Raw genomic sequence first — 26,463 nt, 5'->3', positions numbered from 1 at the left:
ATTTTCTCCTTTGTCCTAAAACATTTTAAACTTTTCTTAAACAAAATTGTATCACATATTTAAGCTTATTAAAAATTTATATAGCCTAAGAAAGAAGAATTTGAGAAACAGCACAGTTTGCAATGGTGATACTTAGATTATATCTATATATGTCTTTGAAATGACTATTAATAGTTGTTTTACTATTGTGGGCTTTTAAAACTATATTATCAAAATTTATAATAAAACAAATCAATAATGGAAGGAACTTAAGAAGAAAAAAATAAAGTTTAACACTATCTCTGCTGTTAATTGTATGACCTTGGGCCTGACATAATCTTGCTATGTAATAATCTCTTCAATTGCAAAATGTTGAAGTTGGCTTAGATTCCACCCAAAGTATCGCAGATAAGCCATTCAGGCTCTCTGGGCTTTGATTTGGACCTCACTGATTTTATGGTCATGTAGTAAAGGGCTATTTTTTGTTTTGTTTTGTTCTTTCCTAAATAGTGGTTGTAGATTTACAATGACAAATTTGGTTCTACAAAGTAGGGCAAACTTGAATTATTTTCGTTTGAGATCTTTAGAGTATAGATCTTAAAAAAAACCATGATGTTTTTTAGGCAGCCATATAATAGTTTTCTAGATTAATGGATCCCTTTTATCACTCCAAAGACTGAAATAACTAGAAATTTACATTGTCAATTCCTAGCCAATATATTCATACATCTTGAACTAAATGAGATGAAGACTACTAGTTGCCTCAATCACTAGAGTGTGTAGGATTGAAAAAGGGGAAAGTGACGTATAAGTCACTTGCCACAAGTCCTACAACTGGTGGTAAAAACAGAAAAGAATTTGAGTTTTCTGATTCTGTCCACTGTTTTGTTGAAATAATTCATTGGCAGCTGTCACCAAGCATTCTAGATGACAATAATGCTGAAGCATGCTTTAAGAATTTATTTTCATAGTCAATATTAGATAAAGTTGTGGAAAGATAGCAAGACCAACAGTGTGGAGCTATGGTAGAGCTATGAATCTATTCAACCAAGCAAAACAATGTGATTTAAATAAAAATATCATGAAGCACTTTATAAAGTTTCATCCAGAAATCACATCACTAGTCATATAATGGTATATATGTAGTAAAATATTCATAATGGCATTTTATTAGGCTAATAATGGCTGAACAAAATTATGGCATGCGAATATAAAAGAATATTGCTGTGCTACAAGAAATGGATAAAGGGAATTCTGATGCAGCATGAAGAAGGTAGATCAGGAGATAGTATAAAATGACTACAATATTTAAATGAAAAAATGTAAGTATCGAAACTCAGATTAAATGTAATGGGCAATCTTAGTTGTGGAAGACATTACATCTTTTTTTTTTTTTTTTTTTTGCTGAGGCACACAGCTAGGACGTGTTAAATGTCTAAGGCCACATTAGAACTCAGGTTCTCCTGACTTCAGGGCTGGTGCTTTATCCACTGCGCCATCTAGCTGCCCCCATTACCTCCTTTCTTAGGGAGGTATAAAAAGCTGGGTGAGTATGGGTATGGAATGTTGCATATGTTGTCAGCTGTGGAACTGTGTCTGTTTTTGCTCAACATTTTTTATTTGTTCAAAGAGAAGCTTTGATGATGGTGGTAGGGGTATGTATTGGAAAATGACTGCTATATAATAATAAAAGGCATCAACAAAAGAATAGATGGGTATGACTATTTTTTGAACAGTACTTAAACATATTCAATAATAATTTTGCAATAAATGAATGAACAAATATGATTGTGTTATTAATCTCTGTAAGGTATCATGTTCCCTCTCTTGGCTTCTAAAACTGTATTATGCTTTTGTGGTTATTGATTTGTCAAGAAAGTGTTTGATTCAAAGTCAAGTATACTGAAAATTATTGCTGGGCAAGTCATGATTGGTAAGGCATCAGTGATCAGGTCAAAATCTATATATCTAACAGGGCAACTGAAAAAAACTATGATTTATTTTAACCATGAATAAAATATAGAGGGTAGGAAATACCTAAGCAAAACAAAAGGAAAATAAAGGAAAATACTTTTAAGAGAAAGATTTTTAATTTGATAACAAAAAAAAAAAAAAAAAAAAGGAAAGGAAAGAAAGAAAAACATGTTTTAAATGGCCTTTTCGTTGGAGGGAAAATAAAAATATTATCGGGCTTTTCTTATGCATTTATAAGATTCAATAGCCAATTAACTAGCAGTATTTAAAGGCTAAACAGTTTATTTATTTTTCTTTATCTATTTATTCTATATAGAATATATTCTAGATATCTATTTATTCTATAGAAAGAGTTTTTTCCTAGTATCATTGTAAAATGTTATCTCTAACTTTAACCAGAGAGAGTAGGATATATCTTAAAGAGGGGTTATTGGCTATGTTGCTGGTTTTCACATATTAGTAGTTGTAGAAAACAAAAGAACATGATAAGCATTCATCACTTCAAACATTCCCATTATGACAAATCATAACATATTCCATCTATAACCATTTATAACAAATCTTTTAAAATCACCAATTGTGTGGAAAGAAGTGGGTTTATGAAGGAAAAAAATGAATTAATAGCCCCTGCCTACAACAATGTAGCACAAATATACTGTATGAAGACAAAGGCCATACCTGACTAGTAACTAAAGATGCGTACTTAGGCAAGTCTCTTACCTGAGCTGTTTTTGTAGACTGTTCTGAATGATTTAAAACTGTTCTATCTGTATCAGAATCAGACTCTGTATGTCTCAGAGTTGCACGTTTTTTCTTTGCAAGGTCTACATCTCTGTTATATGAATATCCAAGTTTAGAATTGGGAGATAAACTTAATTTGTTTACAGGAGACTCAGGTTCTGGTCTCTTGTTCTCTGAAGAGTCAGAAGATAGCAATTTTTCTTCTTCCAAATTACTACCAGTAACTTCTAGAGAATGGTACCTTTGCCTGTCAAATTCCTCACAAGCAAAGGATGGAGATGTATCTTTTTTTTTATCATTGATACATGTTAAGTCACTCAATTCTAAAGTGTCAACTTTTAGCAATTTCTTCTTGCCCAACAAAATCTGTGCTTGTGTAGAATCTGTCTGGGTATACATTCCAGCCTCCTCGTATCCTGAAGTCCTTCCGGAGCTTTGTTGGTATTTTTGTGGCTCTGTGTCACTTTTAGTCCTTCGACAATAAGGGGCAGCTGTGCTTGGACTTAGATGATCATCAGGGGTCTGATGCTCACTCTCTGACTCTCCAACACCACTATCATTTACAAATACAGAATCATCTTGAGATACGAAGTCTACAGCTCCGCTGTTAGCTTGCTGAAATTCAGGGTCTCGGTTCAAATCATTAAGTTCTGCATAGAACTTTTCCTGATCAATAGAACTGTTTGTATCAGTTTCATAGTTTCCCACTTTATATGTGCTTTTACTGCTATTTTCCTCTATCTGAACAACATTTAATTCTTGACCACTGAAATGGGCCCTTATTTGATAAAGATAGGTCATAACAGTCAGTTTGTCAGGAATTGCTAACAAAACCATATCGGAAGGTTCCAATAACCGGGAAATTCCTATGCTTGCAAATCCATCGTATGCCTTCAAAATAAGCAAACAAAATTATATTACAGAGTTTACTCAAATGTCAAATATTGCAAATCGAAATTTCAGTTGTAACTAAAAAATAAACATTAGAACTTGATTTTTAACATTTATGCATTGTTGTTAAAAAAATTCTTAAAATGCAAATGATCTTTTCACATCTTTCCCAAATATAAATTGACTTTTTTCCTCTAGAAATATGTCTACTCTTAGATAAGATGTAGATAAGAATATAAAATCTACTTAGGGGGAATTTATTTTAAAATGCTTTTCATGTTATTTTTGGTAATGCTGGATATGAAACTAAAACTTAAAAAAAAAAAAAAAAAAAGCAAAGAATAGTTGTTAAAAACACATGCCCTAGAAAGTCATTTCAGAGTCCAGAACCAAAGCAATCTATCTAAATACAGAATTCTTACCTAGAGAGCTGTCTTTCAGAATTATTTTCAAATGTCACTTTGGGATGGGGGTCTTGCCTATCTCCCATAACAGCTATGTCTACTTAAAGTGATTTTCAAAGAGAGATAGGCAGAAGTGAGTTGAAGGGCTAACGATTTCAGTATGTTTTCTAACTTTATAAATTAAAAATATCCCAGGTTTAATTTTATTACTTAAAACCTTGTCACTTTTTTTTTTTTTTTTTTAAGTATATGCCTACCTTCATTAGGGGTATCCTTAATAGATAAAAATAGAATGATATAGAAAACAAGCAAATAAAAAATGAGAGTTGCAACAAAAAAGTATCTAAGAATAGGCTTTTAAGATAAGAAACTAAGAAATAAAGACACCACACTAATCTATCTTGGGCTTTATCATGCCTGATCGACTTCTCTTCTACTGGCTGTGTAATTGCAGTGATTTGTGCTGATGAAAAACAGAAGTAGATAACCAAAAAGAACTACACTTCAAACACCTGATATAAAGAGGAACAAATGCTTTTTAAACTTAGAAACATTTTCTTAAACATTCAATTAACTCTGACTTTACAAAATGAGAAGAATGTAATTTTCCTTAATTAACACAAGAAAAAAAAATGAAGTGTTTTGAGTCCTATGACAAAGTTGAGAATGTGTGGCTGCATTGTATTATTTTTGCTAGCCCTTAAAATGACTGTAGTGCATCAGGTTTTTCTAGTTTTGAAGAATCAAAGCTGTTTCTCAATTTACAAATAATTATTACTATCCTGAACTAACCCTTGAAACCAGTATTGTGTTGCCAGAAGCCCTGTAGGGAATGGCTAAGAGTTTAGATATACTTTTAGTGAGAACAAGAATTTTTTTTTTAGTTCTACATGTCATAATTTTGGTTACAATAAAATTCTCATCATATTTTAAAAGTGAACCTAAATTTTTTCTTCAAAACAATAAGTTATAAATCGATTTAACATCAGGAAGAAAATAGTCTTTTGCACTTACATGTCAAAATACACTTCTACCTTTGGATATAATCTTTTTCTCATACTTTTCCCACAGTTTTATAAAATTTTAGAGGGAGAAAGGAAGAGTGAAATGGAAAACAAATTGTAATATTAAAACATCTTCAATTTTCACAGCACTATCTTTCATAATATATAAAGATGACTCAAAATATTTAGTTAAGGTATATGGCTCAGTTGGAATGCAAGTATAGACTTGTTTGTTATTTTACTTGTTTTAGGAAAATTAAAGAATTTTTCTTTCTCCAGTGTTCTGACAACATGATTGACAGCCATCAACTGCAGGCCATCAGTGAAAGCACCACAGGCAGTATTCTAAACATTTCCCAATTATCTAACACACTGACATATTGGTCAAGATCAGATGTCACAGGTAAATACCTTTTTTATTCACTACTTCTTCCAGATCTGGGGAAATGATTAGCTTCCTTATGCGGAAACTTCTTAACTTTGAATTCTGATAACAATTCATTTTAAAATGTAATTGTAATGCAAACTGTTTAAAAACAAATCATATTTTTAACAAGTAAGGTCAAGACATTTATTTAAAGGCGTATTTTCAGAGGTCAACATTTGTTGCTATGGTCAATCATTCACTTGTCTTTTGTAGTAGCCTGGGTGCAGAAGAAAAAGTTCTTACAAAGAAAATTGTCTTATTCATTGCTAGATGTTATTTTAATTGGTTAGGAGAAGTCACTGACAAATGTGCTGTGCATCCACATCGAACTTATACACGGGCATTGCTGCTCCCTGTACTGTCTTCATTCCCTTCTAAGACACATGGGGTTATCAGGCCAAATTGTGTGAAGCCAGGAAACAAATATGAAGGAAGCAATTGAGCAACTTCAAATGTAGTTGTCAGGCAAGAGCTTAAAATGATGAAAGAAACAAAAATTAACCAACAATTACTTATTGAATGATGAGTATTCTTGATAAGAGAAAGAATATGAAATAAAATTCATCCTAAAACTATTTTTCAGACAAAGCTGCTTAGCAGAAGTCTAATATATACAGGAGAATATAAATCTGAAGTATTATCAGCATTAAAATCTTCAAAATTTGAAAAAAGAAATACAAATTAATGGGTTGTTACTATGACTTAAGAGCTGACAAGATTTCATAAATTTGTTTAAAAATGTTAAAGGAAATATAAGATAATATGTTTTCAGAATCTCAAACTGCAAGTTAGAAAATCCGCATTATAAAATGACAATATTTAGCTTTGCATTTTCCATGAGAGCTAGAAAAAGGCTTGCTATTTACTCAACAGGGCAATGGAAAAAAAAATTGTATATATGACCCAAAGACCAGACTTATTATGGGGGAAAAAAAAAAACCAAAAAAACCCCAACTTTTTACTTTGGTGTGTGCTGCTTCTGAAAACTTAAATAATTTAGACAGATAACCTACTTTACAGAATATCAACCAAAAAAAGAGAATATTACAGCGATTTCCCATTATTAGTAGTGTAGAAAATGAGTTATTTGTCAGTATACCATGTGAGGGAACCACGCCTTTTCAAAGAAAATAAAATTTTTAATTGCTGCCTAAGTTTTTTTTTTTTTTTTTTTTTTAGGGGGTGGGGAGAGTTAAGAAGCATTAATAGGAAGAAAATTTGGGCTTAAATTTATTTTAGCAAAATGAAACTGTGTCAGGATTCTCTTTATGTTACTTGAGTTTTAAATTAGGAGTTTCAAAAGAGAATTAAAAAACCTTGGTTTGGGCTCATACTAGTTTTCATTAATTATGCTCACCATGCTAAAGAAAAATACTGTTTAATAGAAAATAATGGGAATCAAAGTTCTTAAATGTTAAAATGTTAAAGACTTATGGCATTAACATGAACACATTTATTCTAACCAATATGGTAGTTCTATAAAGTCAAGCAGAAGTATAAACATGTAATTTTTAATATAATCCTAAAAAATAGTTAAAAATAAATTAGACTGAAAGAAGAAAAAAAGTTATGAGTACTCCACAAGCCCTATTATCCCTTCTTTTCAATTATTAATAAAGGCCATATAAAAAATAACTCTAATGCCAACCTGGAACTTCTTGTGAATGTTAAACATAACAAATCAGAATTAATACTATGTCTGATTTGAACTGCAGGAATCTGAATAACTTCTGTGAACTATAGTTATGACCTTACAAGACTGCCCACTCTCCCAAAATTAATAAAAACCTGCAGTTAAGTAAAAGTCAAAGATATATGTTTTTTCCCCTTACTTTCCTATTAGGCCTTACCTTTTTGTTGTTCTCTTTAATATCTTGAGGATTCAAGGACTTGTAGTCACTGAGGGAGAAAATGGCACAGTGGGTATGTATAGTATTTGATAAATGAGATAGTTTTAAAACACATCATGTCTAAACATCTGACATACAATAATATCTTACAGTTACTAACAATTTCATAGCAATTTGATCAACAAAACTAATATGTATAAAATAAATAAACCAAATAAATAAACAATAAATACACGTTTCATTGCCTGAATTTTTACATCTTTAAAAAAGGTGCAGGAGACTAGAGACCAGCCTTGCAACCAAATTCACCATGAGGTAATCCCTTGTTGTCAATGTATAAGCTAAGGGCTTATTTGTCTCATCTCATTTCAAAATGAACATAATTTTCATAATCATCTTGAAGTCTGTTCTTTTATAAGATTAAGAAAAAGAAATATATCATTTTTAAAGTAGAGAAAAGATTGTTTTTAGGAGGGGTAAAAATAGGATTTCAAGGCTTGGCATAAATCTGTTTTCCCAAAATACACAAAGTGCTCAAAGTAATTTATAGTTAAGCATTTCAGGACATGTCAAGTAGTGGTTTAATGTGTTATTTTCCTATTTCTAGCACATGTAAAGGATTTGACTGAAAAAGTAAAATGTGTTTACTTACATCAAATCCGGTCTAAAATGGTGTAATATTGCACAAAAAGATAAGCCATTTCTCCAGGATGTTGTAAAATTGGTGATTTTGACTCCCCTATAGTTTTTTGTTACTTCTTTGCACCACACAAGCAATGACTGACTAGCATTTGGCTTTCTCCCCAAAATAGGACTTGGTATAGGGCTTGGCTAGAAGAAAAAGAGGAAAACATTAAAAGAATTTAATGGAAGATGAAAATTAACAATAATTGACCTAACTAGATGATCTGCATCCTTTGATGTGAGTTTCAGTCCTTCAGAGCTGTCAATTTATGATTGTAACCTGCAAGAAAGGCACATAAATCTCAAGTTATTATCTACAATTTTGGCCCTCGGCATTTGCCTTTAGAGGATATAGATCTACAGAATTTTAAACTTACATATGAGAACAGGCCAAGAACTGTAATGCTGGAAACACCATATTGAAGTACTTAAACACTTAAAGCATTTCTACTGCATACTCTCTGTACCTTCCACACCCTTAATGATTTCTAAGGTATATTCATGAAAAAATATTCCTATAACTTTTTTTTATAAGTAGATCAAATCAAAATTTACTATGTAACCTAAGTTGTGAGCTGCTACTATGGTGGAGAGATCAAAGTTTAATCATTGCAATATTTTAATATTATATACATTACAAATGAACAGTTACTATATTAATCATATTCAAACATCATTTTCATATGCATTTAATGACAGCAACTATTTTAGAGTTACTAGCAATGATGAAATGTAGTTAGTTATAGTACATAATTATTTTGGTTCTCCTTCCCTCTCCCAAGTCTATAAGTTTCTTCTGATTATCTATGAGAAAGCAAAATTTACTTACATGGAAAGCGAATATTCAAACAAGAATAAATAAATATTTAATTTACACTAGCAACTAATTCAATCTATATTGAGAACATCTTTTTTTATTTGAATATTTACTGACAAATTAGTCAACTGATATTAATTACAGATTGATAAAGTAAAAAATAAACCCAAACCATGTAATCAAGATGCTTATTCTATACTTTTAATCTTAAACTTGAGTAATTTTTGTTTTCTTGAATTACAACAAAAATGTACTGTTTCACACCCAAAAAATAGTTCTTCCAATTTAAAATGCCATGGGCAAGTTATTTTAAGAGAAACTAGTAAGGTTTTCAGTATTCTAAATCTTGCTCTTAATTCAAAAGAAAATCAGTATAAATGTGAGCCATGACCAAATTCAGATTCAGAACAGAGAGACTCCAAAATAAAGTGAAAGAAAGACAATGTCACTTATCCTAATGTCATTACTTGGTTTGGGAAGCAAATCACACTTGACATACACAGACTAGTTAAGAAAGACCAATGATGCCCCCACTTGACAAAAGCATGTCAGTGCTAAACAATTAAAGCTGTCAAACTCACCTAACTATGATTTATGTATTCACTGCTTGTGGGGGAAGACAACTAAGAAATACCACAGAGGCAATTTCTCATTTTTATTGACTGTCAGACTAACAAATTGTTACATAAACAACCATGAATTTTGATGTTCCTAAAACGATATCTCCATCAAAGCAGCAGACACTATTAAACAATTCATAAGGAACAGGCTCTAATATTATATAGTAATTTTAATTAATATTGACCAATAGATTGAAAAAATACTTTCAATATTACTAATTCACCTCAGGAAAGAACAATGATCCTTTATGAGATCAACCTAATAAATGCACAATTGTCATTATCTAAGCATCTTTTAAATAAACTTCCAAATGCTTTTCCAACAACTTCCTTCTCATCTCTCCACAAGATATTTTACATATTGGTTTAAAATAAAATAAGATATTAAAAATTCCCAATGAACAACATTCTAACTACAATTCTATTGAAATGAATGTTTGTTCAGTGGCATGATTTTTAAAAAATAGCTTTTGGTTTCTGGCATTTTAACTATGTCATCATGTTCACAAATTGTGTTAAAATTTTTTTGAGATGGGAGAGATTTTACAGATCATCTAAACTCCATTTGTTTATTCTACAGATAAGAAAACGAAGGCCCAGAAAGGCAAGACACACCATCCAAGTCATCTAATCTGTTCTTTCCACTTTACCACTTGACTAGTCTGATAGAATTGTTGGAAAAGTTGGAAAAGTACAATCCAATTCAATTCCACAAGCATTGATTTTACATCACAAATCTATAAAAGGCATTCTCTCTCTCTCTGTCTCTCTCTGTCTCTCTGTCTCTCTCTGTCTCTCTCTCTCTCTCTCTGTTTAATAAGTATAAAGTTTAGAACATGTAGTCTCTGATTGAGGTTCAAATCAAGTGCTATGTGAGATCGTGCGTTGAAAGCTCATTTCCAAAATGCAGGGCAGAAGGGAAATTTGTGAAGGCTGATTCCTAGAGTAGGTAGTATTTGAAGGAGAAATGCTGTAAAGGAGAGGTAGAAATTCTACAGATGAAGAGATAAAGGGATGTAAAGGCATTCTATGGGAAATAACACAATCAAAGACAAAATGGACAATAAAAGTTAGCAAACTTAAAGCTAGAATGGAGATCAAATATTGTTTTAGTGAAACTCTTCATTTTAAAGTTTAAAAAATTCGCTTTGACCCAGCAGTGCTACTACTGGGCTTATATCCCAAAGAAATACTAAAAAGGGGAAAGGGACCTGTATGTGCCAAAATGTTTGTGGCAGACCTTTTTGTAGTGGCTAGAAACTGGAAGATGAATGGACGTCCATCAGTTGGAGAATGGTTGGGTAAATTATGGTATATGAAGGTTATGGAATATTATTGCTCTGTAAGAAATGACCAACAGGAGAAATACAGAGAGGCTTGGAGAGACTTACATCAACTGATGCTGAGTGAAACGAGCAGAACTAGGGGATCATTATACACTTCAACAATGATACTGTATGAGGATGTATTCTGATGGAAGTGGATATCTTCAACATAGAGAAGAGCTAATCTAATTCCAATTGATCAATGATGGACAGAATCAGCTAGATCCAGAAAAGGAACACTGGGAAATGAGTGTAAACTGTGAGCATTGGTTTTGTTTTGTTTTGTTTTGTTTTGTTTTTCTTCCCAGATTATTTTTACCTTCCGAATACAATCTTTCCTTTGCAACAACAACAATAAAATTCGGTTCTGCACATATATATTGTACCTAGGATATGCTATAATATATTTAATATGTATTGGAATGCCTGCCATCTAGGGGAGGGGGTGGAGCGAAGGAGGGGAAAAATTAGGAACAGAAGGGAGTACAAGGGATAATGTTGTAAAAAAAAAATTACCTATGCATATGTACTGTCAAAGAAAATGTTATAATTATAAAAATTAATAAAAAAAAAATAAAGTTGAAAAAATTGATATCTATAGAAATTCAATGACTTGTAGAAGGTTACACAGGTAATATGAAGTGGAGTTAAAATTTTATCCCAGGTTCCCTTGTTCTACATCTAGTGTTCTTTCTATGGTACTATGCTGTATGCATGGGAAGTAGGAGTGGGAGTTTCAAGTAGTTCAGTTTGGCAGGAGTATAGCATATGAGGAGGAATGTAGTATTAAATAAGAATAGAACTGGAGTGGTGCCAGATTGGGGAAGGCCTTAAATGTAAGGCAAGAGTTTGAACTTGAGTCAATAGGCAATAAGCAGATAAATAACATGACCAGTTTTACAGCATAAATAAAATGAGCCTGGCAGTGGTGAGAAGGATGGTCTGGAGAGGGAAGATGATAAAGGTGAGGCATGATGGGAAGCTGTTGCAACCCTCAAGGAGGTAGCAATTAGGGAATTCATTAGGTGATGGCTGTGTGAACAGAAAGAAACAAATATAAGCTATGTTGAGGAGATAGAACTGATAGGATTTAATAACTAATTGAAAATGTCAAGTGTGGGAGAGAGTTGAAGAAAGCTACTAAAATCTGATCATAGAAAAAAAAAGTGGCATCCTATCTCTGAGGATTATTGTGAGACTCAAATAAAACATATACAAAGCACTTTACAAATGTTAAAATATATCATAAATATCAGTTAAGAAAAAAAAAACCAGAAGAACAGATTGAAGGGAAATGAAAATCAATTCAGAATTGAATATGCTGACTTTGATATTACTAATGAAAAATTTGGTTCCTACAGCCTCATTTCTTTCCCAAAACTGAGTGGGTAATAGCCTATTCAATCTTAACCACTGGGGAAGCAAAATGGTAGCACACTATCCAAACTGCACAAGTCAACAGCTTCCACTTCCTTTAGTTTGTGAGAATCAATGACTTAACAGCATATTGAAACAACATTAGAAGAATGTTAATGCCTACATAATAACATCCTTTTGTGAATGTGTTTTCAATAAAAATTATAAAGTATAACTTAAATACATCAATCAAATAATCAGATTACATGAATAATTTTAACCATAATTTGTTTTATTAAGAACCTTGTAATTAAAAAGTTTGTTTCCATGAATGTGTAGATTTACCTCAAAGAAGATATTTTAAATATTTTGTGTATCATTTCATATTTGCATATTGTCTAATTAGCTATTCCTTAGAAGTTGGTGAAGTAACTATTATTTCTCCTATTTCATATATGAGAAAATAGCATCACATATCAGGATGAAACACAAGTGAAAGAGCCAGGATCAAAACACTAACTAATTCTAGTTTCAGTGACATAGGGTATCATCCTGTCTATGGTTTTTCAAAAACTTTGACTTAGTTGATAAAGTAAATTAGTTTCTTTTTACATAGTCAAAAAGATTCATAACTATATAGCTCAATAGAAAATGATAATTTAATTTTCCTCTTGTTTTCGATTCTAAACTTAATTAGGAATTATTTTTAAAATACCAATGCAGCTCTGAACTATTGTAGTTCTCACTGTTTTCCCAATTATATTTGAACTAAAGGTGGCAACATATAGAAGAAAAATGAACTACTGATTTAGTTTTTCAGATATTTTAGTTATAGTATCAAATATACATGACTGAATTAATTTTTTCATCAGAAGGTTTAGCATTGTATAGATACAATCAATATCTTTAATATTTAGACATATAAAATATACAATAAGCATTGTATGCATTTTAATATTAGATTTTTTTTCTAGTTTATAGGGAGAATATGTTTAAAGTTCAGACTTTTTGTGCATATATTGCAGTCTCAATTTATCTATGATCTATATAAATTCTACTATATTATATAATTTACTTGAATGAGAACAATTAGAAAAATAAATCACCAAAGAAATGTACATTAAGTGAGTGCATTTTAGTTATATTGTCTTTCTTCAAGGCTCAGTTTAGATGCTTGCTCTAGAACTGACTCCTTAAGTTGTTCTCTCTTCTGCTTGAAATTACTTTGTATTTATAATATACTTGTTGTATACTCGTGCATATATCCATTGTGCTAAGCTCTGAGAATACAAAAAAAGGCAAAAAAATACACTGCTGATCCTGAAGGAATTCACAGTGAGGAAGACAGCATGCAAATAACTGTACATATTAGATCTACAGAGTAAAAATAGAAGATAATCTCAGAAGGCAGGCATTAGTAGTGGAAGAGACTAGGAAAGACCTTTAAATTCTCTTCAGAAGGTGAAATTGGAGCTCAGTTCTGAAGGAAGCACTTAGGTGAAGAGGGAGAGCATTTTAAGTACAGGGAACAGCCAACAAAAAGCATGTAGTTATGAAATAGAGGATTGATTGTGTGTGAAGAACAGTAAATAGACCAGTAAATAGGTGGCAACATTATATATATGGAGAGAAGACATAAGAACATTAGAAAGATAGAGAAGAGACAGCTTGTTAAGGCCTTTAAATGTCAAACTTTCATATTTAATTATGGAGCTCCCAGAGAATACTGGAGGTTATGAGGTAAGGGAGACAAGGTTGAACCTGAATTTAAAAAAAACCTTTTTGGCAACTGGGCAGGGACTTGAGGCAGGAATACTAAGCAGAAAGCTATGAAAATAGTCTAGGAGTGAGATCGAAAGCCTGTGCTCAAGGATGGTGTCTATGGGCAAAAAGAAGGATATGAGAGATACTATAAAGGAACAAAACAAGCTTTGACAACAGTTTGAATAAGTGTGGTGAGTAAGGAGTTGGTCATGACATTATAGCTATCAGCCTGGTGACTGAAGAATGATAGGACCCTGAACAAAAACAAGAAAGTTGGGCATAAAAGAGGGATTGAGGTACAAAATGATGAGTTTTATTTTACATATAGTGATTCTGAGATGTCTATGGGGCACCCAATTTAGGATATCCAATAGGCAGCAGGTTATGTGTGACTGGAGTTCAAGAGAGATTAGGAAATCTAGAGAGTTCTGGGGATGACTGTTATAGATATGATAATTGGATACATGGGTATTGATGAGATCCTCAAACTAGTTAGTGTTAAGAAAAAAGACTAAGGGGCTCCAGATAAGCACTTTGGAGAATGCCTTTACAATAAGGAAGCATAATGTGGAAGGACGAAGAACTAACAAAAGAGAATGAAAAAAAAAAAAAGAATTCAGAAAGGTAGGAGGCAAATGAGAAAAATGGAGTTTCCTGAAAACCTAGAAATCAGAGACTATTCAGAAAAGAATGATCAATAGTGGCTATTGCTATAGCAAGGTAAGAAGGAAAAGCAATGAGAAAAGGCCATTACATTTGGCATTAAGAGAATACTGATAACTTTAAAGAGAGAAGTTTTAGTTGAATGAGGTGGTCAGAAGCTAATCTGGAAAGGTTTAGAAGTAATAAGAAAATAAAGACACTAATATAGATGGCTTGAGAAAAGCCTTGAGAAAGCCATTTCAAGGAGTTTAGCCTAGAAAAGGGATAGGAAAGATAAAGTACTGTACCTAGGAGGTGTGATGAAATCAAGTGAAGATTTTTTTTTGAGAGATGAGGGAGGAGAGGAGCTATAGGAATATGTGTAGAAAGTAGGGAAAGAACAAATAGGTTGGGTGAAAGTGAAGATTAAGAGAATATAGATGAAAAGCTGGACCACTGCTGGAGAAGATGGGACACATGGGATCATTTGTACATTGTTTGCTTTGGCAAAAAAAGAAAGCCTATCTCTTTGTGTGAGGTACAAGTAAAAAAGACAATCAGTGAGGGTGTCTCAGTGATATGAGATGTGGAAGAAGAAGGGAGGGATTTCTTAGCAAATGGCCTCAAAGGCATAGAGATGGGATAATAAGAATAATGTTCCTCATATATGAAGAACAGAAAAGCCAACTTGGCTGGAATGCAGGTTAAGAGAAGAAGCTGGAACAAAGTCATATGGGATTTTCAAAACTATGGAGGAGTTTATATTAATCCTAAAAGCAACAATAGAGCTAACTGAATAAGGGAGTGAAATTGATTCTGATTAAAAAAAAAATTCCTTTGGTAGCAGGGTTGAATACAGTGTAATAGAGCAATTAGGAAGTTATCAAGATAATCTTAGCTAAGAGTTATAAGGAAATAAACTAAGGTTGTGATTTTGTAAGTGTATAGATGGGTCAGATGTGAGAGATGTAAAAGCAGAAACTGTAAATTTTAGAAACAGAACTAGATGTGGAGTGAGAGAAAGAAGAATCAAGGTTAATGTTAAAGTTATGAACCTGAGAACCTGGAAGGATGGAAGTGCCTTTAATAGAAATAGAAAAGTTTGGAATATGGGAAGGTCTGGGAGAATCACAGGGAATTTAGATTTGTTAATAATAACATAATAATAGCCAATATTTACATAATGCTTTAAGATTTGTGAAACTATTTTAAAAATCATCTTGATTCTCACAGCAATCTTCAGAAATGGGAGCTATAATCTCCATAATTATAGTTTAGAAAACTGAACAAACAGGGATTGGATGACTTGCCCAGAGTCACTCAATTAGCATTTTCAGTATGATTTGAGCTCAGGTCTTCCTGACTCCAAGATGTGTCTGGGACATCCAATTCAGATGTCCAATAGGGAAAGAATAATACAAGACTGAGGTTCAGGGAGAGATGGGCTGGATATGTAGATATGTGAGTCATCTACATAGAAATGATAGCACCCACCTCCCTGGAGTTTGGGGGAAGATCAAATGAGATAGCAAAGTGCCTGCAACATAACAGGTATTTAATAAATCAATTCTTTCTTCCTTCCTACTCCTTCCGAGAGCATCCTATTCCTTCCTAGAATAGTACTTTCCAGTTCATCCATGATATGGGTGACACACATCATGATATGAATGATAGGCAAAGAAAACTCAAAAGGAGTAGTCATGTAAATAGGAAGAGAGCTATGAGAGAGCAGTGTCACAAAACCCCAAAAAGAGATTCATTCGAGTAGGAGAGAGTTGTCAATATTTTTTTAAAACAGCAGGTACAATTGGATGAACATGGAGAAAAGACTATCAAATCTGCCAAGTAAAAAATTACTGGTAATGTTGAATAAGACATGTAATGAGGTCAGAATACAGACTGCAATGAAAAATTAAAGAAGAAATGGAGGCAATGAGTCAGAGACAGCTTCTCCAGGGAGAGAACAAATTGAAGACCTGATTTTTTGGAGAAAATACCCTGTGTAAGGAGAAGGGCCCATGTCAGAAAGTGGGAAAAGAAGGAAAGTGTGAAAGATAATATCAAGGAATTTTGAGATTAGAGGGCAGAAGAGGAAATTTTCATTAAATAGCCTTTATATTCTGAATAAAATAAGAGAAAACATCCTTGGTTGAGAAAGAAAGATGGAAGAGGAAGAAATAAGGTGAGAAAGAAGTTTGGGGAGGAAAAAGAAGCTTCTGTGAGTAGTTATGTAAGAACCAATTAGGGAGGAATAAGAAGACTATATTGCTGAAGTGTCTAGCTGAGATTGGACAATAGAATTTGTAATGTGCCTAACCAGAACTACTGTGAGGCTTCCTTCGGCCATATTCAATTGCTTTGAACAGGATCAGAAGAGAAGTATGGTAGGAGTAAAACAGGGAGGAAGTATGTTAACAGATAAATAAAAATAGGACAAAGGCATAAAGGATTAGAGTAGAAGAATGTAAAGCTGAGATGACTAACCACATGGCTGAATCTAGAGAGGAAGGAAAGTGAAGGCAGAAAAAAATAATTATAAGTTAATAAAGTACTGAGGGGTAGAAGGATTAGAGGGCTCGAAGAGGGCAAAGAATCATTTTAGGAAGAATGAGGTAGAGAAAGGTGGAATAACAATGTTATAATCATACAGGGCAAGGTCAACATTTCCAATTAGGAAAAGTGAACACTTATGGGTAATGGTAAAATCTCTGATCATCTCTATATATGTCTAAGGTAGAATGAAAATGGTGGTTTCAGTTGCAAAGAGATGAAAGGTCCCAACAGTCCTTTAGGACTCACTGGCATGGCAGATAATAGCATACCTTGAGTATCATTTGCATTAATAAAACCATATCAGTTTTAGAAGCTGATGATCTAAGGACTTTGGCCTGACAATTTATGATTCATACACTTTCATGTCATTAATTCTGTTCCATCACCCCCTAGCATTCCACTTCTATGTTCAAGAACATTTCTTTTCTCTGATCATAATCTTTTTATTTCTACCTTTCCCTATGCCTTACTTTTCTTAAACACACTCTTCATCCTTACCACCATCCCCAATATTTCTATCCTTCTGTCCTTTCCAAGGCAATCACCTGTGTTCTTCCCAATCCTGTTTGTTGAAACAGTTCAAATCTACAAAATCTTCTACTTGGCCTTATTGCTTATTATATCTTTCCAAAGTTGGATTACTCTCGCCATATTTATATCGCTATTATTTACATACTATTGAACAAAATTGGAACAATTCATGAAACAGTACAGAACGCATTACAAATTTGTTAGCTAATCCCCACTACTGCAAAGCAATGCTATTCCTCCTCCCCTAATTTATTACTTATTCTGCATCTTGGAACAATTATTCCCAATTTTTTTCTTCTCCCCTTAAGCCTCCAAAGAAAATCTCTTATCTAACATTATTTGCTAAGGAGCTCAATTCATAAAGGTCATTTTACGAAAGTTCCCTCTTCTCCTCCCATTTCATATCTTTATGAGATTATTCTGATATTATCTTCCAACTCAATTTTCCAGACTCACCCATCTCCTCAAAACTTGTCTGTTTCAAGATATCCCCATCTTGGAGCCTGCTCCCGAAATTCTTGGTAGGAACCACCTACCAAGCTCACTTCAATACAAAGCTCAAGCCTGAATTGTTTGAAAGGCAGCTAGGAAAAATCAAATGAAGGTGGCCTAGCTGTACCAGATCTAAAACTATATTATAAAGCAGCAGTCACCAAACCCATTTAGTATTGGCTAAGAAATAGACTAGTTGATCAATGGAATAGGTTAGGTTCACAGGACAAAATAATCAATAACTTTAATAATCTAGTGTTTGACAAACCCAAAGACCCTAGCTTTTGGGATAAGAATTCACTGTTTGACAAAAACTGCTGGGAAAGTTGGAAATTAGTATGGCAGAAACTAGGCATTGACCCCCACTTAACACCATACACCAAGATAAAGTCAAAATGGGTTCATGATCTAGGCATAAAGAATGAGATTACTAATAAATTAGAACAACGTAGGATAGTTTATCTCTCAGACCTGTGGAGGAGAAAGGAATTTGTGACCAAAGAAGAATTAGAGATCATTATTGGTCATAAAACAGAAAATTTTGATTATATCAAACTAAAAAGCTTTTGTACAAACAAAACTAATGCAGACAAGATTAGAAGGGAAGCAGTAAACTGGGAAAACATTTTTACAGTCAAAGGTTCTGAGAAAGGCCTCATTTCCAAAATACATAGAGAATTGATTCTAATTTATAAGAAATCAAGCGATCCTCCAATTGATAAATGGTCAAAGGATATGAACAGACAATTTTCAGATGAAGAAATGGAAGCTATTTCTAGCCATATGAAAAGATGCTCCAAATCATTATTAATCAGAGAAATGCAAATTAAGACAACTCTGAGATACCACTACACCCTGTCAGATTGGTTAGAATGACAGGGAAAGGTAATGCAGAATGTTGGAGGGCATGTGGGAAAACTGGGACACTGATGCATTGTTAGTGGAATTGTAAACAAATCCAACAATTCTGGAGAGCAATCTGGAACTATGCTAAAAAAGTTATCAAACTGTAAATACCCTTTGATCCAGCAGTGTTACTACTGGGCTTATATCCCAAAGAAATATTAAAGATGAGAAAGGGACCTGTATGTATATGCATATTATCTATGGAAATAATTCAGATGGTTCTTATTCTTATTCTTATTACTCAAGTAAAAATTTATCAAAGGATATGAAACAGAGATCTTTTATATGTTTTCAAATAACATTTATTTTCATTCCCTTTAAACCCCAGAAAAAATTATTTTGCTTTTTTTTCTAGTTCCTTGAACCCATTCAATCCTTTCACTTTATTTTTAAAAAACTTTTAATAATAACTATTTATATTCAAAATACATGCAAAGATAGTTTTCAACATTTACCCTTGTAAAACGTTATGTTCTCAATTTTTTTCCCTTTCTTACCTCCACTTCTCATCCCCTAGATAGTAAATAACCCAAAATTCTACATTTATCATGCTGTATAAGAAAAATCAGATCAAAAAGGGAAAAAAGTAAGGAAAAAAGCAAGCAAACAACAATAGAAAAAGTGAAAATACTATGTTGTGATCCACATACAATTCCCATAGTCCTTTTTCTGGATGCAGATGACTCCATGATAGATGGCTCCATCATAAACCTGTAGGAATTAGCCTGAATCACCTCATTGTTGAAAAGAGCCATGTCCATCAGAATTGATCATCACAAATTATTTATGTTGCTGTGTACAATATTATTTTGCTTCTATTCACTTCACTTAGCATCAGTTCATGTAACCAGACCTCTCTGAAATAATCCTGCTGATCATTTTTATAGAATAATAATATTCCATAATATTAATATACAATAACTTATTCAACCATTCCTCAGTTGATGGGCATCTACTCAGTTTCCAGTTTCTTGTCACTACAAAAAGGGCTGCCACAAACATTTTTGCACATGTGGGTCCTTTCCTGTTTTTTTATGATCTCTTTGGGATACAGGCCCTGTAGAGACACTGCTGGATCAAAGAATTACACAATTTGATAGCATAGTTTTTGGGCATAGTTCCAAACTGCTCTCCAGGATGTTTGGATTCCCAGAAAAAAAACATTGCAAAAAAAAAAAAAAAAATCCCTGAAATGATTATCTGATTCATGATCTCTATAATATTTAGCCTTTTTATTTACAGTCTACTGTGAAATATTAAGGGCCTCTTTAGACCAGGGAACAGATTGTGGGAGAGGGGAATCAGAAGTAGAGATGCTTGGAGCAACAGAAACTCCTTGGACTAGAGATCACTTGATAGATAACTAAGGACTTAACTCCGAAGTCTAAAACTAATGTAATTGGAGCAGTTAAAGGACTCCTAGAGGCATCATGCAGAGATAGAATCTCTTTGAGAGGACCAGGAATAAGAGTCATTCAGTTATTGACTTGATCAGTCATTCAGTTATTATTTTCACGCAAATAAACACTGTAGTTAGATCTTAATTATTTTTCTCCTCTTCTAGCCAGTGTTGAATTTTTTTTACTTTGGAGTAACTTATATTATTTAGTCTTAAAAGAGTGATTTGCTACTAGGTTCCCTTTTATCTACTATATCTTCCATAGGTCTTCTTTTGTTTGGTTATGAATGATTCCTAGGAGGTTCTGCAATGTTCCAAGGCTTCATGCCATCAGCATAACATTTTTTTTTTTTTTACAAATAGGAGCATCTGGAAGACTTTATCATCCACAGAAATTTTTGTTAAACTTGGATCTCTTTTATAAGCACACATCTCCCTTATGTAATATTTATGATCACAGGTTTATCAAAGTTATTTGTTATAATTTTTGAGGAATTTTAAATAATTTTGAGGTCTTGAAAGAGGGAGACCCTGGTTGTAAAAGGGCCTTTTAAAGAGTATTTTAATGTAGTAAATCATACTTTTTAAAAACTTATTTTAAAAATTTTATATTTTAGGTTACACATGTTTATTCATTTTTTGCATATTTGTATATGAATCATGTTGGGAGAGAAAAATCAAAAGGAAAAACCATAAGGAAAACAAATAAAAGAAAAAAAGGTAAAAACAGTATACTTTGATCTGAATTCAATTACTATAGTTCTCTCTCTGGACATGGATAGCATTTTCCATGCAAAATTTATTATAATTGCTTGGACTAAATCATACTTTTAAAACTATGAGCACAGTAAACTCATGTATTCTTTAAACTTTTTTGTCAAATGTGGGATGATAAAAATTAGGGCTACAATAGAATATCTTTTGCAAAATTTGCCTCTTTCTTTAGTAAAGCTCTAATTAATAATGTACTTGATGCATATATAAATGATTCACATAGAATTTTATACAATTTATGTGTAAATTTCATATAAATTTAGATCAGAAGCTGTTCTTTTTTCCTTCCTCTGCTTTATGTTGTTGATATTTTTTACTTTGGGGTAATATTCATTTCTAAATATATTGCTTCTCTTACCTATTAAATCTTTCCTTTCAATAAATATTTAAAAAGAAAAAGAATAAAATAATTCAGTAACAATAACCAAAATAGTGACCTTATCCAAGAGCAAATACTGTGATATACCATAACCATAGTGCCCCACCTATGCAAAGAAGGTAAGGAGATTTATTTATTCAACTCTTCTTTGGGGACTACCTTGATCATAAACATAAAGAGTTCATTTTTATTTTATTATTCCTTCCATTTTATAATGTGGTGATTATGCATAGTATTTTCTTGGATCTTCTCAATTCACCTTATATCAGCTGAATAAGTTTTCCCATAGTTCCTCAAATTTTTAAAATTCATACATCTTTAGAGAATGGCAAAAATATTCCATTATACTATACATCATGTTTTGTTTAGACATTTTCCCTATGAATATGTACTTTGAATACAAGTTATGCTGGGGTGAAGATGGTTAGAAAATAGAACTGTGATAAAGAGATGGCGAGTATGAAAAACTAGGTCATAGCAAGATATAGTAAAGGATCATTTATCAGAGCTAGCGGATATGGGAGGGAGTTCACATTTCTGCTGAGGGGTGTGGAGATGACCAGAGAGGAGAGCAACAGACAGCTAAGAAGTGGCATGGAGGTCTGGATCCTGGCAAACTAAGGTAAAAGTTCACATATCAAAGCTGGGCGAGTAAAGGTCAGAGACCAAGGTTTTAGTGAGAAGATGGAGATGATGGGCTGAGTAGAGAAAGAACAATGATAGGACAACCAATCACATTCTCATCCTTTGTAATTTCTTATCCCTGATTTCTAGAACCTCAAATGACTTTCAGGTCATTATGAAGTAGGATTTTAATGGAACAGATTAGATAAACAAGAATAAAAGAATCAAACTCAATATTCCAATATTTGGCTCTTTTATAAATACAAAATACATAAGAAATCCCTACCAACCAGAAGTGATGGGAAAAATGTTAAGTATTTCAGCAAAATATAAATCTAAACCATAATTTTGCATTAATAATACATTAACTTCAAATGACTGTGTAGTCTAAATGTAAACACTAAGATCATAAAAGAACTAGAGAAAAAATGATTATAGGTAAAATGGCTAGCTTAACAAAAAGTTTTTGGAAAAAAAAAAAAGGGCAAAAATCACAAAAGGCAAAACAGCCAATTCTGATATCAAATTGAAAAGCTTTTGTATGAATTGACAAAATCAACCAATAAGCATTTATTAAGAAGCTACTATGTAATAGGCACTATACTGAGCAGGGTGTATACAAGGACAAAAGTAAAACAAGTTCCTATTCTCAAGAAATATGTTCTAACATGGGAGACAGTATGCACATATGTAAGCATATATAAAACATGCAAAACAATTACAAAATATGAAATGGAAGGGCACAAAATATATGAACAAAATCAATGTAACCAGGATAAGAAGTGAAAGAGAAAAAAAAAAGTGTAGTTCTCATACAATTTCTGATCTCTAAGATACACACACACACACACACACACACACACACGTACCTTTTTTTAAGGAGATCAGACAAATTCCTAATAAGTCAAAGTATGATGAGCATGGATAAATATGGATAAGTCACTTAAGCTTACAAATACCCCGGGAATAAATTATATATGAATTGCCTACTTTGTATTAAGTAGAGGGAGGTTTCAGAGAAGTTCTTGGTCTCAACCAAATATCCTCTCCTCAAAATAAAAAACTAAAATTTGTGCTACACCATTACAGAGAAGTCTCTTATGCTAATGGATTTATAAAGGAGTAGGTGGTGACTTTTGGAATCAGAACAAAAAAAAAAAAAAGAAGAAACTCCAAAGTGTTGTGATAATAAATATAAACAGCTTTAACTCAAGTGGACAAAAAAAAAAAAAAAAAAAAAAAAAAAATCCCTCAAAGACCTGGATAGGAAAGTTTAGATTATAGGGAAAGGAAAAACAATAACCTAAAAATGCATAATAAATAAATAATAGTAAAGTATATTTTCAAAGACAATATATTTAATACAAGATTTTTGTTTTTCACATACACTCTTTATTCCTTGCCTAGGATCTCCAGTTTTCTTATCAATCTGTTCCCAGTTCCTTTGATAAGAAAGAAGAATTTATGTATCACTGAAGAATAGGTGTTAATCCTAGCTTCCTGAAGACAGTCAGCTTTTATACATTTTCATTTCATTCTCTTTCTTTTGTCTGATGAATAATCCTGTCAGACAAGGCAGTTTTGTGGCCCTCAAGCAACACTGCCTCTAGGCTACATATTCTGACACAGGAGAATCCTTTGGTTTTAGACTGTTACCCCTGAGGATAAAAAGAATAAGCCTCAGTTGGAAGCAAAGCTCAAGGGTACTAATTCAGAATAATACATGTTATACTCTCATTTCTTTTTATGAGAGATTGCTACCATTAGGAACTGGGGGAAATCAAGTTGTTTATGGTGTGGGAGTCTACAAGGATGTTTAAGAGATACTAAAAAATTAAAGGAAGATTTTATGGTCATCATGTACAAATAAAGAAATGTTACTTTAAGGACACAGGTGAGTCTAATACAATCCTGGAACCTCCCTCTACCTGAACCTTCTTATTAAAACATACTTATTAGCCCTAAACAAACAAACAAAAAACCAACAAGATGAAGTTGGGACTATTAAGATAAAACAATTAACCCATAATTTTCTAAATGGTAACTAAGGACCTTCAAATAATAAGTAAAATGATCTAGGTGAAATGCCAGGAAAGCCTTACACACACTATATAATACAACACATTTCAAAGGACTATCAGATAAACCAGACAGCTGAAGCAAATGTGGAAAGAAGTGACGTAAAACAAAACAGATTCAGATCAACATAGGCCTTAGACTCTGTATAAAAAGAACTTCATCACTGCACAGCATATCTTTAATTTTACTGACATGAGCACTTCCTTCAATAATGCAAATCCTCACCATGGATAGGTTCTGGCAATTCTTTTCACCTCCTGCCATCAGGAATCAAGAAGAGACATATTTACCATTCTATAGGCCTACCATAAAACTGCCTGAGATAGCTTAAATAAAAAAGGAGCAGATTACCTTTTGCTTTTATATGACCAGCTCATATTAAAGCAACACTGGATTTGGAGTCAAAAGAACCTGTTTAAACCTGAGTTTAAATCCCATCTCTTCTACTATCCAGTGTGGCCTCAGGCCATCATTTTATTTCTCTGGGCCTCAGTTTCCTCAGCTCTAAATCTACGGTACTGTGCTCAACATTTTAAAGCAAATTGAAAGAATTTCTATTTTGAGCTCTAATCTTCTAAACTCAAGTCCTGCACTACCCTGTTTTATCTTTTCACCTGAATGTTCTACAGGATTCTTACATTTTTGTTTGTTTGTTAACAAAATTTGTTGACAAACATCCCTTCTCCAAACTTCTCTAGTTCTGACCATCTTTTGAAAGCAGTTTTACAACCAAGTTATCTTTGACTCTTCTCATTTCCTTCATCTCCCCAATATTACTATTCTACCACAAAAACATCTCTTCCACCTGTCTTCTGTACATGTAACCCTTATATCTGACACAATTTAGGCTTTCATCACCTCTTGAAGGAACTGCTGGCTCCATCCTCTCTAATTCATTCTGCATATGGCTACAAAAATTGACATTCTTAAAACATAGAATTGATCATACCACTCTCCTAGCAAAAATTATTCAATGGCTCCCTTGTGCTTCAAGAATAAAACAATATTATAAATCTGGCATTCAAATCTTACCATAATGTGACTCCTTCCTATCTTTCCAATTATTTCATATTTAACCCACTTTGTATATCTCTCCATTTCACTGCTGATTTGAATGATGAAAGCCTAAATTGTGTCAGTATCCAAATACTATGTTCAATCTCCCACTTCTATGCCCTTGTACATAGACTGTCTACCTTTAAAATTCCTGCTTTTCTTCAAAGCACAACTCAGGTACCCCTATTCAAGGCATCATCTAATCCTTCAAACTGTTCATATTCTCCATCTCTTGAAATAGCTTTGATTACTTTGTATTTACTTGTCTGTGTACTGTTGTATCCATCAATAGAATATAAGCTCTCTGTTTCCCGCTTTCCTATTTCTGTCACCTAATCCAGCAGTCTTATACCTAGTAGATATTTGATAAAAGTTTACTTAATTTAATTAAACTGACAAAAAAAGAGATAACAGAAATTTGACATTTATATAAAGTTTTTCAAAGATCTTTAATATATTATCTAATCTAATGATTCTATTAACAGTCTTGTGAAGTAGATGCTACTAGCATTATAGTAAGCTACTGACAAGTAAGGAAAGGGAGGCTTACAGTGATTAAGTGAGTTACTCAGGATCACCTATGAAGTAATGCTATACATATATAATAAATGCAACATAGCATCTATTATAGCACTTGCAAAACACCTAACATATGCTATCTCATTTGATGTAAGCTTTGCAATTAGATATGAGCCCAAGTTCCTGACTTTGAGACCTAGATTCTATCTACCATGCCAAATGCTTCTCAGCTTAGAAAAGGCAGTAGAGCAAAAAGAAATTAATAAATACAAAGGGCTAATTTTTAAAAATCAAAATGGCTATAGTTTATTCTTTAAGGTTTTATTATAGATGAAATATATTATGATGCTATTAGGTACTAATACTTATGAATGTAATAATTATAAAATTATATACAGGCTGATATTAGTATATTACTTTATTTTAGAATAGAAGACAGGATATGTGCATTTTCAATGACCCATGAAAGTCATCAAATGCATAAAAGATGCATACTCATATGTGTGTGTGTGTGTATGTATATATATAAAGGAGATACTAACTCTAAAATATTTTATAAATTTTAAAATATAGATTTTGTGTATATATCTGAGACTATATATTTTCATACACCCTCAGTGATATTTGTAGTTAAACTTACATTTATTACATATTTATTTATTATGTATTATTT

General features: G+C 32.6%; 1 protein-coding gene across 1 annotated transcript in view; it reads right to left on the bottom strand.

Annotated features, from left to right (window-relative positions):
* EHBP1 (EH domain binding protein 1) overlaps window positions 1–26,463 on the bottom strand; it is a 342,552-nt gene that overhangs the window by 110,191 nt on the left and 205,898 nt on the right. The window contains exons 12-14 of the mRNA XM_074287029.1: window positions 7,923–8,101; window positions 7,271–7,319; window positions 2,674–3,585 (exon numbers count right to left, since the gene is read on the bottom strand). Of these exons, the coding sequence (XP_074143130.1) occupies window positions 2,674–3,585; window positions 7,271–7,319; window positions 7,923–8,101 (1,140 nt within the window). The remainder of the gene's footprint in view (window positions 1–2,673; window positions 3,586–7,270; window positions 7,320–7,922; window positions 8,102–26,463) is intronic.

This window comes from Sminthopsis crassicaudata, chromosome 2 (assembly GCF_048593235.1).
Source record: "Sminthopsis crassicaudata isolate SCR6 chromosome 2, ASM4859323v1, whole genome shotgun sequence".
In the NCBI taxonomy this organism is placed as follows: domain Eukaryota; kingdom Metazoa; phylum Chordata; class Mammalia; order Dasyuromorphia; family Dasyuridae; genus Sminthopsis; species Sminthopsis crassicaudata.
This window is presented reverse-complemented; position numbering and strand designations above follow the sequence as displayed.